Genomic DNA, 13119 nt, shown 5'->3' with positions numbered 1-13119 from the left:
GTAGAGGATTTCTAATTGTAATGAGAATCACAAACCTGAAATTTAAATAACATTATATATTTCAGTAAATCCAGATTTATTGCGGACACAATTTCCACTAGGATTTGCACCGAATCCAGATTTCCAAAACCTAATGCAACAATATCAAGCAGCCAGATTACCAGGCTTTCAATCGCCTCTATTTCTTCCTTCCTGGTTTCATACTGCAGCCCCAGGATCTCCTTTAGCTCCACGAAGCCCACAGAGTGACGAATCAGGCAGAGAATCAACCGCTAAGATGTTAAACAATGACTTTGTGACAGCACAGCTAATGCAGGGCAGAAAACCTACTTCTGCATTGGTTACAGCAGGTAATCATTTCTTACGTACCCTTCACACCCTAAACCATTTAGGATATGATAGGATTTTATATTTCTATCTTGAGAGAGAGAGAGGAAATCCGTTAAGATGGCTTATTCATATGGCGTACCACAGTCTCTTGTCCGGTTACAAGTCCATACTGGGTATAAGCGCGTTATTTGTTTAATATCCATTGACTTGGTCATGGAGGATGCTCCAACCGACCAGAGGTTATGTGGAAAACTCTACATTGGCAAGAAGTCCAACAATCCCCTCGCATATTATTATCCCCCATAATCGGAGGTATGATGGCAAGCATATTTCAGCACTTCTAATTTATTTTTTAGTGGACTCTGGACCTGACATGGGCAAACTATGGCCTGTGGGCCAAATCTGGCAGGTTGGGTAATTCAATCTGGCCCGTCTGATGCTGTCGCAACCAAACTAAAACCCAATTTGATGTCTTAGCTAAATATAGCAATAGCTTATTAAGGAATTGTTGAGATTGCGATTAAATTCAGTTTTGCCACGAGGCTCATTGTTTTCAGCTTTTGTTTTTTTTGTAATCAAAAGCATTCTAATATGCTATTGATCACAATACCCATAGTTTTGAATAAGATAATCAGATGAATTGTTATTACCTTCTTAAAACCAAGCTTTTCTCAAACTTTTTTTGACCCAGAACCACTTTTTTTTTCACTTTTATCTCGCCTCGCGGAACACCGAGAAACTAGAAAGTAAAATTGATGGGTGGTTTGCAAAAAATTGAACAGTTTGTGGTAAACTTGACAATTAAAAAATTAGGCCGACGGTGAACGATATTACATGGTTAACGAAAACATCATTCAGGAGAGTTTTTTTATTTTAAATTTTGACATTTTGAGCATTTAACGTTCGAAGTTCGGACGAAAATTAGAAATCTTTTAAATTCTGACACTAATGATAGAAAATCAAAGAAAACAATTTAAAAAAATTGGGTGGACGGTTAACGAAATCAAACGGGTAACGAAAACATTATGTTTGTCCGCCTGTTTGTCACTAGTGGGGAGAGAAATTTACAACCCAGAGTCGCTGAAGCACGACCAAGATTGCCATGGCAACCAATTAAGTCGAAATTTTGATTCTTGTCCCGCGGAACGCTTCGAAGAACCTAGTTGAACAGTAGTGTTCCGCAGAACACATTTTGAGAAAGCTGCTCTAACCTATCAATCTAATTTAATATTGCTTAAATTAATTATGACTCACCAACTTTATTACAGCTTCTTTGTTTCCTAATGCTGCCATAAGTACACCTGGGCTTCAAGGCGTTCCACCCCTAGTTGTTAGTGGTACTGGTGCATATCATCCACTCGCTACTCCATATGCAGGTAGTATTGATTTTTGTCTCCTTGCTTCATCATAATATCATATTGTCAGAGGACTGTTGAAACCTGCATGCAGAGATGTGCAAAACGAAAAAAATTTTAATATAGGCATACATTTGAAATTGGTTATATTTGCTATAGTTTTTTTCTCGATTTTAGGAATAATTTATTTTAAATTTTGGCATGTTGAGCATTTAACGCCCGATGTTCAGACGAAAATTAGAAATCTTTTAAATTCTGACACTAATAATAGAAAATCAAAGACAAAAAATGTTTATCGTAATTCGCAACCAAACTGCAAACTGCATGACCAAGTTTTGATTTATTGAACTGTTGGAGTTAATTTGTTGAATACGACCCAATTTAAGATATAAATGACATTCTATATCCAAAAATATTATTTCAGAATGTATGTGGGATAGTAAATTGTTTTTAAAATTGGAGACCCAAGACCAAGACATTCGCTTTTTTTTTATTTTAGGCTTACAGCAAGCTGGTTTGCATTACATACCAGGCCATCCAGCATTAACTCGTAGCCCATATCCTTCTCAATTTGCTGTACAAGCTGGAAAGAATCTTGCAGAAAGTAGTTTGTCTCCATCACAAAGGCCTCCAAAAGCAGGTAGTCCAGAATTCATCAGACAACGTCATAGATCTGGAGATCCACCAAGAGAATTCGCCAATCATCCAGCAATCAAAGAACGCAACTCACCAGTCAGCCCTATGGGATACCATTCACCCAGAGGAAACTTATCACCCAGAGATAGGTATACCCCACAAGGGTATCAACAACAAAGTCCCTCACATTCTCAACGATCTGCCGGCTCTCATCATCCACATTACCCACATTCTAGTACCCCATCCAGTCAACCTTCTTACCATCACCCTGCGATGTCAAAGTCACCCCACCTTATCCCACCTCATTATCTGGATGCGGAAATGTTTAATAAATTAGCAGAAGCTAATGCAGCGGCGGCGTCACGTCTTGCGGAATCCCGGTCTTCTCCATATTTGGCAAAGCACAACAGATCAGGATCATTTGATGGAAGTATACATAATAGAATTGAGAGATCTCGACCTGATTCTGCGGGACCACACCCAAGATCACTGCCCCAAAGCCCTAACCTAGCCGATTCGATTAAACCACCTCACGAATATCATACTCATGCTGGAAGAGACTCTCAGAGTCCAAAATATCGTGGTGATGTAAAACCACCACCTCAACCAATGTCAATGGCAGGTCATGGACTTGTGAAAGCCCAACCAAAAAAGGTAAAGTGGTACTGGATGATTAACAAATTGCGCTTGTTAGACTCTTAAGTGAACCAACTGATTGACGTTATGCTGAATTGTTGTTGGGGAAAACTTGTTTTTCGTTGCTACTAATTAACCAATTTTAAATTTTCAGTATTGAAAAATGGACGAAGTCAGTATAAGGACATTTCTTCTATTTTTGGTCCTCTGGGACTGATATATCACCTAAAATTTTGTTTTTTACTTCTGATCCATGGAAACACTTTTAATCGCTTATGGGAACACTTTTGTTGACATCATTCTCAACAAAATCTGTGCTCAGCTAGGCATATTTTTTGAGCATTGCTCTATTTTAGTGATAAGCATAGTGGTCATTAGATGTGTTATTTTTAGGATGAAAGATCCATGCATCGAAGCAGTCCTAGACCTTCACAGAAGTCTTCCGCTGAACGCATTGAAATGCGTCAACAGTAAGTGTCCCAGAATCCTAATTCCTATTTTTTCTTCCATCAGAAAAATTAGAATTAAACACTGTTATTCAAAAATTGTTGTTAGTTACGTAAATAGTTACAGTAGTTATGTTTTTTTAATTATGTTTTTAATGGTATATGTATTTTATATGAGTCTTATATGCCACTGATATCTTTGTCACTGCTGCTACAGCTTATACATAAGCAAGTGTGATGAATAGTACGGTCGTTTATAAATGGAGTAATTATTTCATGTTCAAATCCCAATTATTCTATTTCAGACAATCCGGCACTCCAGTTGGGAGTGGTTACCATGGCGAGCCATCTTCTACACCTCAAAAGCAACGTACTCACTCACCTTACCCTACTCAACAACAGCAACAGATCAAGGAAGGACCTGGGCGCTCCCATGCTGAAAGAATTCCTGGGCATGGGCATGCAAGCTCTGAGGTAGTAATAAAAAAAAATTATTATCGGAATAAAGGAAAAGTCATATGAATTCTGCACCAGAATATACTAAGCATGATTCAGGAATAAAATTTGACTCTTTGAAATTTGCATAAAAGATCATCCAATCGTAAATGAGACAGACTTTCCTAATGAATTTTAATATTTTCATTGATACTTTGTACACATTGGCAAAGTTACTAACAAATATATGGGAACACTTATATGACCTTTCGTCTTGGTGTTCATATATTTGAGCATTGCTCTCATGTTTTCAGAATTATAAAAGGAATGTTTCGAAAAATCCTGGTGAAGATTTGAAGAGAAGTGGACGAACAAAAATGAGAGCAGCAACATTTATCGATCATATCATACACAGAGAATTTTCGGACGAAAAAAGTGAAATAAAACAACCATCACCCAGTGAACAACAGCAATCTGTCATAAGCATGAAACAGCAACGAAAAACAGAATCACCGACAGTAAGTCGACAATCAGAAAAGGCTCAAACGCATGTAAAACCCCCCATTTCTGCTTCAGAATCACAACCATCTTCGCAAGGAAGACTGGAGGTACAGTAAACCTTTTTCAAATTATGTTTGTGAATTGTGATTGATATTGAAATCCACTATTGGGTTTCATTTGGTATTTGATTTAATTATACTAACCCAAATAAGTATTAGGTTTGTCACTATTATTAAACTTGCTATACTTTAAAGATCTTTTTGTTTCCCAGTATTAGGCTGGCTTATATATATATATATATATATATGAGTATTTAAAATTTGATTCATTGAATAAATCATAAATTTGTTTTGCATATAACAATGAAACTAAATGATTCCACGAGCCATGGGATTATTTCTCTGGGGCTCGGCTGCATTAAAAGGTTGAAAACCACTGCAGTAACTAACCATAAACTGTAACGAGTTTGTCTGTAGAATAGGAGAAGTATGGACATGCTTGCTCATAATATTCATTTTCTTGACAGCCTGAAAACAAACCTATAGCTCCCTCTATGGGTACAATGGGAAGTTATGCAGTTCATCCATTTGCTTTTGCTCACTATGCTGCAGCACAAGCTATGGCAAATGGAGGTCAACTTGACAAAACAAAGACGACTCAGTCATTACCAATGGCACAAGGCAAGGGACCCACTTTTGCAGAGCATTCGGCTGATGTTATTCATGAATACTACAGGTTTGTACATTTTGTAGCATGACATTTTGAGATGCTCTGCTGAACATATACTATTCCGGCTCATCTGCAATAAAGCCCAAATTGCATGAAAATATATGATTTGAAATAATTTTGAGTTGGGTTGCGCGTGACTAACTCCCTATCATTCCTCTATGCCTTCATGCTAATGGATCTGTATGTTTATGCTGCGAGGATGCTGTAGCTGGAATATACATGACTATTCTATCTATGACAATATAAACTATATCAAGGTAGTCACAATTACAGACATTATTTCAAATCTGTCTTTGGTCAGACGAAACGTTACAGAAATACATTTTAGTCCGGTAGATAGGAACCTTTTTGGCCCAAGTTTGGTTTCAGACATAAAGTTTTTTTCATTTGTGATTATTCATCTTAGGGTCATTGCCCATCATTTCTACATGGGTGTGTAGTTTGCAGCCTTGAACAATTTTTTTTTTACGGCTCGATATTTGTATTAGGGTTTTTCGTCAAACCTGTGCATCATCATGACGCACAACCTGAACCATAACCTGTTACGATACTATGTTCAGGTTGTGCACAAACTACGCAAGCACCAAATTTACTAGGAAATAAAATTAATGACTTTTAGGTGTTTGTTGAGCCCAGCTTTGGGTCGCGACCCATAAACAATATATGGAAATACTGTCGAAACATACGCGTGAAATAAAGAGTGCTATTTCAAAATACCCGTTTTTGTTACAATTAACAATACAAGCCTGCTAATGCAGTCGCCAGTGGTTCAAGTGGATATACACCCGGTGGAGAACAGTCAATTATTTGTTAGCGAGAATTGTTATGCAGCGGGATGATCACGGCGACGCAGTGAAAGATAATGATATCACGAAAACAAGAATGAGAAAATGGCTACATTTTATAGTATATCCCTGGGAAAGAATGTAGTTCATTCTTATGTTCCATGCCAATGCTTTTCAATCTACCAAAGACTCTTTTTAACACTTTTAACACTTTTACTTCTTCTCTTGTATAAAAATACATTGTTATTATATATTCGCATTTCCATCTGTTTGTTCGTGCTCCCAGATAACCGATCAGCGGCCTCCAAGGAGGACAGGTCTCCTTTTAAGAAACCCTGTCATAAACCAAAAGATGCGACCGTGCTTCTCTTGCCTGTTGTCATGCTGTCCCTGGAATTCAGCTATAACAAAAATTTCACAAAAACGGATTTCTTCAATTTTATGATTTTAATTTATTCTCAACAATGAATGATATACGGGTGGTAAAATGCCAAGTTATTCCAACAACATGATCATGTTTTGCAATATACAACCAATATTTTGTATGTAGCTTTGTTTGAAAGAGCCCCAAGAGCTCTAACTACAAATATCAAAAATGTGAGGTCAAAAAAGTCACACTACAACATTGTCAAATGTGCTGTATTTACGATAGATAACAGGTTTACCAAAAAGAATTACATTTCAGCAATATCTACTTGGTGATATGCATCTGTTGATAATTTTATGTGTTTGTTTCGGAAGTTTAATAACAGAATTAATTGTGGTTGTTGGGGATGTTTTAAAAAAAAAGGTTGCATGGAAAAAAGTTTTCACAAAATGTCAAGGTCATGTCATTGACAAAATGTCAATGATAGTAGTAGAGAAGTAGAAAAAATACTCCCATGTTTTTTTTCATTTGATAACCACGCCACAGAACTTCCCTGATAAGTATACGCAGCAATTGCGAGAGGCCGAAAGGCCAAGATGGTATTTCATCGCATTGCAAACCAATATTAGCAATTCTTATATATATTCGCGCATTCCCATCTGAACAGCGTTGAAAAGATTATACCTATCTACACACTTTAAGAACTATGTCAGATGAGCGTCATATTATCGAATATCAGTAAAGGAATAGTGCAATGGGAAAAGACATATAAGGCGGAACTTTCAGTAGTATGCAGTAGAATATATATTTAAAAACATTTCGTCACACCAACTGCAGTCCGAAACTTTTTGTCTCTGGCTGAGCTTAGATACCAATTGGCACTCGTGTAAACTGGTAAGACTGTAATAGGCACGCGATGGAGCAGATACTAAGAGTATCCATCCCCCAGCTGTCATTTGAGTGGGTACTGCTGTTTTTATTGCAGATGTCACTGATCTTTTTGTATTAAAGATTTACTGGCATCACCGATTTAAGGATGTTGGAAACCAACACGCAGAACAGCATACAAATTCTATGGAATGAAATCATACACAAAAGCTCGTCAAAAACCTATAGCTCAATAATCGGGTGGAATTTGATGCATGTGTGCAAGCACGTTGCTACGTACAACCGAAGCACGCAGGAAAATGTGTGTGATGTACTAGTATTCAAAACAGTTGACTCATGCACATCTCGGTTTCGCATACGCATACCTTCTATCTCCACAAGGATATATTAATTTTGCCAAAGTCAATGCAGCACTGAAAGGTTGCGGTTCTTCAAAAAGAAAACATGTTACACATCTTTAGATACCAGTGGATGGTTTTACATGGCCTTGTTCGGAGTGAAAGACTAGGTCAAATATTCCAATCCAATTCAACTAATAAAATTTTTCCCAAGTCCCTAAGCTTAAACTAGGAAAACGAAATGCGCGCGGCAACGCAAAAATAGTTTGAAGAGCGCAATAGAAAGTGGCTAGATGCTGTCGATGGATTATGGTTTGTATTAGTGAAATAAACTACCATTTATTCTACTAAAATTGAATTTCTGACATTGTAAGGAGATTCAATGTTACTATGTATGCAAAACTAAACCATGCAGTTATGAAATAATTGTTTTTAACAAAAAGGCGCTTCTGAAGTATTCGTACCAAGATGGCGCACAACCTGAACATTGTATGTTTACCAGGTCAGGGTTCAGGATGTGCGTCATCTTGGAACGAATACGTTGAATCCACTTAGAAAAAATTGCTCAACATTATATACTCCACACGACCACACCCACCTGGGTATCATTATATATGTCATATTATATCTAAACAATAAAAAAAACTTTATGTCCCAAAACAATGTTAAGGCCCGATTCTGCCGGACTATTTGTGTTGGTGCGCAGCAGGACTCTTAATTGGATAGAATAGTCATGTTTATTCCTGCTACAGCATCCTCGCAACATAGTGGATCTGTATGTGTATGCTGCAAGGATGCTGTAGCAGGAACAAACATGACTATTCCATCCAATTAAAAGAGTATTGCTGCACACTAACGCAAATGTCTTTCTGTAACGTTTTGTCCGACTAAAGTCAGATTTGAAATAATGTCTGTAATTGTGACTACCTTGATATAGTTTATATTGTACATCAGGGTTTCTCAACCACCAATCCATGTCTACTTTACTGCTGGTCCGTCAATATTATCCAATTTTGTATCTTGATTGCAATATGTTCAAAGCTGATCCATTATAATGAAATAGAACATGGAAATTTATTCATTAAACAGGGACATTGATGAAAATCAACGTCCTACCATACCTTTGAGATGCTTAGTTACAACCATTTTTATCATGTATAATATTGAAAAAGAAGCAAATTTTTCTATCTATTTTTTCATACTTTTGAGTTTCTGCAAACTTTGTTTTGTGTGTTGTGACATTTCTGGTTGGTTCTAAAGCTCTGCCGATTCGCAAAATTTGTTTTAATATTTTACCAGTCTGTAAACTAAATTAAAAATTACCTCTGTAGATATCTCATGTTTTTATGGGGAGAAGTCATTCTATTATAAATATTGCTGCAATATATACTATCATAATTCTGGATATGTGAGACGATGTTTTTTTTTTAATTGCTTATAGGACCACAGCTGCAGGTGATAGAAATATGTCACCGGTTCCTAATATAAGAGCAGGAAGTCCTCGTTCATCAAAATCAATTGAAAATATTCCAATGCAGGCATCAAGACCTGTTACACCACCAGATCGACGTCATCCTGTGGGTTTGAATTTTTTTCTTCATTTGTTTCTTCCTAGTAGAGATTATTAATTCAAGAAGAAAATATTATCAGCGTTTCAGGCGGCACAATGGTTAAACTATCTATACTTAACTGTGTTGGCATTGCAAATTAAACATCTCTGTTTCAAATGCCATATCACTCAGGGTGTTATAAATTGAGTAGGAAATGTCGAACGTGAAAGATTCTTGTGTAAATAATAGTTCAAATAATAGTAGTCTTTTACATATTGTTAGATATTAATAGCTGGTTGTGTTGGACCTTGTTTGGAGTGAAATACATTGAAAATTGTCATATGAAAAATTTGTCAATGCATTTTCAAACCATTGGAATCTTTTTATTTTTGGACATAATATAGTAGACTCATTCTTTTTAAAACTGTTTTAAACGCTTTCAAATTTTCAGTAATTAGAAGTCAAATGTCTTCAGAATGATCAATTTTGTATTTTTTCAAATTCTCTCCCGTATCTCTGCATCCTGTAACCCTGAATTTTTTCAATTTTGTGATGATAGATTACACAAAACACATGTTTTTTACCCAACCTTGTGTTCTACGATTTATGTTTATATGCTATCAGAACATTCTTTTCAAAATATTTTACCTTTTCTTATTTTCCCATAAAAAAATAAAAATTGAAATTTTTATATTTATATTCTATCAGTATGATTTTTGTACGTAATGCTATTATTTTATTTTTATTTTTTTTCAGGTTGCTTCTCAAAAACAAGATGTGAAAATAGCTCCTCCATTATCAAGTTATCAGCAACAACAATTTCACACAAGATTACCCATTTCAACGGGTGTTGCAGTGCTCCGTAAGTAAAATTGGTCTTGGTAGACTTCAGAATTTTTTGTTTTTGACTTGCAGAATACCGTAAGTGAAATATAAACTAAGAAATATTGAAGCATGTTTTTCTTCGAAGTATGATTTCCTAGAAAGGAATCGAATATTGGAGTTTATTCAAAATTCATTATATTCGATATAGTAAATCCTGAATTCAGGAATAATTTAGAACATTCTTATTGAAAATTGAGGATTTTGAGTCGTCAGACAACCGGATCTAAATGTTCAATAAATCAACTGGTAACGAACAACACAGAGAAAACAAAGACCCTTCTATTTATATCGTTTTTCACATTAGCTTGCTCCCAATTTAGAATGTATTTGATATTCCATATTCGAAAATATTTTTTCAGAATGTATTCGGAATAGGGAAATATTCGGTTTGGCCATCCATGAGGTTGGCAAAAGTGCTTCACTTGAGAAGTAGTCTTTTCCTATTCTGTGAAATTAGAATCAAAAATCTACTTTGCACATTGCAATATTGCCCAGTCCTGCATAATACAAAATGCACAATTTTAATCAATCAAGACATATGTGTTTTATATTCATAGTTTTGATTCAAATTTTCACAGCTGTAGATCCATCACTCATGGGAGAAGCCCGGCCCGCTATACCTTTACAAAGGATGCCGATAACATCACATATAGATCCACAACCAACAGTAGCAGGTAGTGTAATACAGCAACAGCCAACTCCCAGCTCATCTCTGGAAGAAATTATTAGAAAAGCTCTTCTTACTGATGCCGCACCCACAACAGTCCCAGATTTACAAGTCCAGGATAAAGTAATGAGGTAAGCATTTCTGTTGTAATTGTGGACGATTTCTTGATCCTTTAATATTTGTTATAAAATCATCTGGTTGTCTTCTGATTCAAATGACCCTGATGCATTCTAGCACTGTGGAAAAGTTTTAAAATAAAGAATTTGATACTGACTTATATTTTATTTTCTAGTGTGTTGTTCTTCAAACTTTTTTCATTACGACCCACTTGGCATGTCCAAATTCTTTCGCGATCCTGTCTTTTTCGGAAGCAGTAACCAAGCTGCGGTTACATGAACCACCCTACGGCGGCGAGGAGTCCAGCAATCCTCTCACACATATTAATCTTACATGGGATTCGAACCTGAGAACCCACGAAGCGTTATCAGAAGTGCGGTTGCGAGTGTATTCCCAAAGCTCAGCACAATGCGCCACTCCGCCAAGCTAGTTAATAACTCTTTCTGTTGTTAGTCTTGTTACTACCCCTAAATCCTTCAACGCCTTATTCTATCTTACAATTACAAAACTCAGTCAATTTCCTGTAGCTTGAAATAATTGATCAGTACATAAAAAAGCAGGCCATATCTCCTGTTTTAGTTTGATATGCCTTCTAGAAATAGTGAATCCTTGACTTATTTTTCTTCAGCACATTTAGTCCTGATATGATGGTGCAACATGCCATGTTATCTTCTGCTAGAGTATCATCTACGAATGTCCAACCTCCTTCACAACAGTTACCACAAGCACAGCCACTACCTAAGCCAGAACCAAGAAGAGATGCCTCATCTCAGCCGCAAAGTATGTTTAAATAATGCTCTTAATATATTTGTGGTACATTCAGGTGTTTGCATCTATGATATAAAATTTCAACCTGCCTTTTTGCCATGTAAAGACACAATCTGAGATCAAATGTCAGATATATTTTTTTTTATCATTGGAAGCTTGTTGTTAATATGGTTGGATGCTTGTTTTTCAGATTTAGATATTCGGCAAAAACTTACTGCTTTTATTTTCTAGTAAATTGTATTCTTTATTATATATTTTTATTCAAGTGTTGCTCAATAGTAATTGTATATGGGGGAAGCATCACAGCGTACAAACTTGGCTGCTGCCGCTTTGTTAAAGTAAATCCACGCCACGATTTAAATAACTCGATAAGCAAACAAACGCGCCTCACTTTGAGTTAATTTTGCGACTATAGAGTACTACAAATGCTGCCTAGTATTTGAGCATATCCTCGAGTCGTGAGATTTTACAGAATTAAATTTTTACAAAATATGGATTGCCTGAAAAAAATGTTGGAAACCACTGTGTTATACCATATGTCAGAAAATCTTTTCTATGGCTGATACAGGGATTAATATATATATTACCTATTTCCTTTCCTATACCATTCACGGGCATTTTATTTTGTTACACGATACAATGGCCTCAATCTGTTAAGACTAGCAGTTCGTTAATCTAATAATTATAAGGCCCTAAAAATATTTTAACGTTTTATGAATGGAATTCGATAACCTTTTAATATTTGGATGTTTCTTCAGGTGGATCGGAGAAATACATGAGTGCTCTAATGTTCAGACAAATTCCAGGAGGCTCTCAACCACAGGTATGTCACTTAAAAACATATTGTGGCCCACCTGAAATATTTGTGTAATGAAAATATTGTATTTATAATTTGTATTTATGACTTTATTGTATAATAAATTAAATTTCATATTTTCTATAGAATACGCAGCCGCCAGCAGCACAACCACATGAGAGGCAACAACAGTTCTACCAAAGTGCCGGTGAGTAGCTGCCAATACTTAACTCTGAATTTTTTTTTTCGAGATTATTACCAACACAATATTTTTTCAGGTGGAAGACCCAGTCAACCAACGGCATCGCAATCACCTGCACCGGCTCAAGAGCCAACTCCACAGCAACAAAGATACCAAGCTCCTGCAATACAGTATGAAGCTCTTAGCGACTGAATACAAATATCACCCGAAATGAATAGAGAATCCAGCATTTGTTTTGCTATTTGCTGCAAAGAGACTGTTCACTGATTCAATTCGGAAAGTACAATGTCAAAATGTGTGATCTTTGGGGCACCAATTTAAATATTTCTATTACATATTCTGATGTACATATGATTTATCACTATGATCATCTTTTTGTATCCTGCCTTTTGAGCAACCCCGCTCTGCAATAAGTGTACATAATATAGTATACCTACCATTAATCACCAATAACAAAAATTGGGCTGCTATTTTTTTATTAGTCTTTGGGGTTGTTAAGATGTTTAGGGCATCATTTATATGTACATAGATTTATATCATGATGTTACTGTGTGATTGCAAGCAAGTGTGTAAATATTTTGGAAAGCTCTTTCTTCTGTTTGTCCATGATGATAATGTGTCTTATGTATTATTGTATATCATATGATAAAATATATGGTGGAGCAAGTAAATGGCAGTTTTGTAATTT

The 13119-nt window shown here is 36.0% G+C and overlaps 1 protein-coding gene across 3 annotated transcripts in view; it reads left to right on the top strand.

Annotated features, from left to right (window-relative positions):
• Nucleotides 1–13102, top strand: part of LOC120345827 (uncharacterized) — a 39900-nt gene extending 26798 nt beyond the window's left edge. For 2 of the 3 annotated variants that reach the window (XM_039415386.2, XM_039415385.2), the window contains exons 35-48: nt 66–350; nt 1599–1706; nt 2185–2975; nt 3351–3427; nt 3709–3877; nt 4153–4446; nt 4866–5074; nt 8888–9023; nt 9753–9858; nt 10460–10679; nt 11294–11445; nt 12192–12256; nt 12377–12437; nt 12508–13102. In XM_039415386.2, coding sequence (XP_039271320.2) covers nt 66–350; nt 1599–1706; nt 2185–2975; nt 3351–3427; nt 3709–3877; nt 4153–4446; nt 4866–5074; nt 8888–9023; nt 9753–9858; nt 10460–10679; nt 11294–11445; nt 12192–12256; nt 12377–12437; nt 12508–12623 — 2789 coding nt within the window. In that variant the 3' untranslated portion in view covers nt 12624–13102. Of the gene's footprint in view, nt 1–65; nt 351–1598; nt 1707–2184; nt 2976–3348; nt 3428–3708; nt 3878–4152; nt 4447–4865; nt 5075–8887; nt 9024–9752; nt 9859–10459; nt 10680–11293; nt 11446–12191; nt 12257–12376; nt 12438–12507 lie in introns of those variants that run through there. The other variant, XR_005569921.2, reaches the window with a different exon arrangement.
• Nucleotides 13103–13119: the final 17 nt, after the last annotated feature.

The sequence above is a fragment of the Styela clava genome, chromosome 8 (genome assembly GCF_964204865.1).
Source record: "Styela clava chromosome 8, kaStyClav1.hap1.2, whole genome shotgun sequence".
Classification (NCBI taxonomy): domain Eukaryota; kingdom Metazoa; phylum Chordata; class Ascidiacea; order Stolidobranchia; family Styelidae; genus Styela; species Styela clava.
Note: the sequence above shows the minus strand (reverse complement) of the source record. Positions and strands in the feature narration are given on the sequence as shown.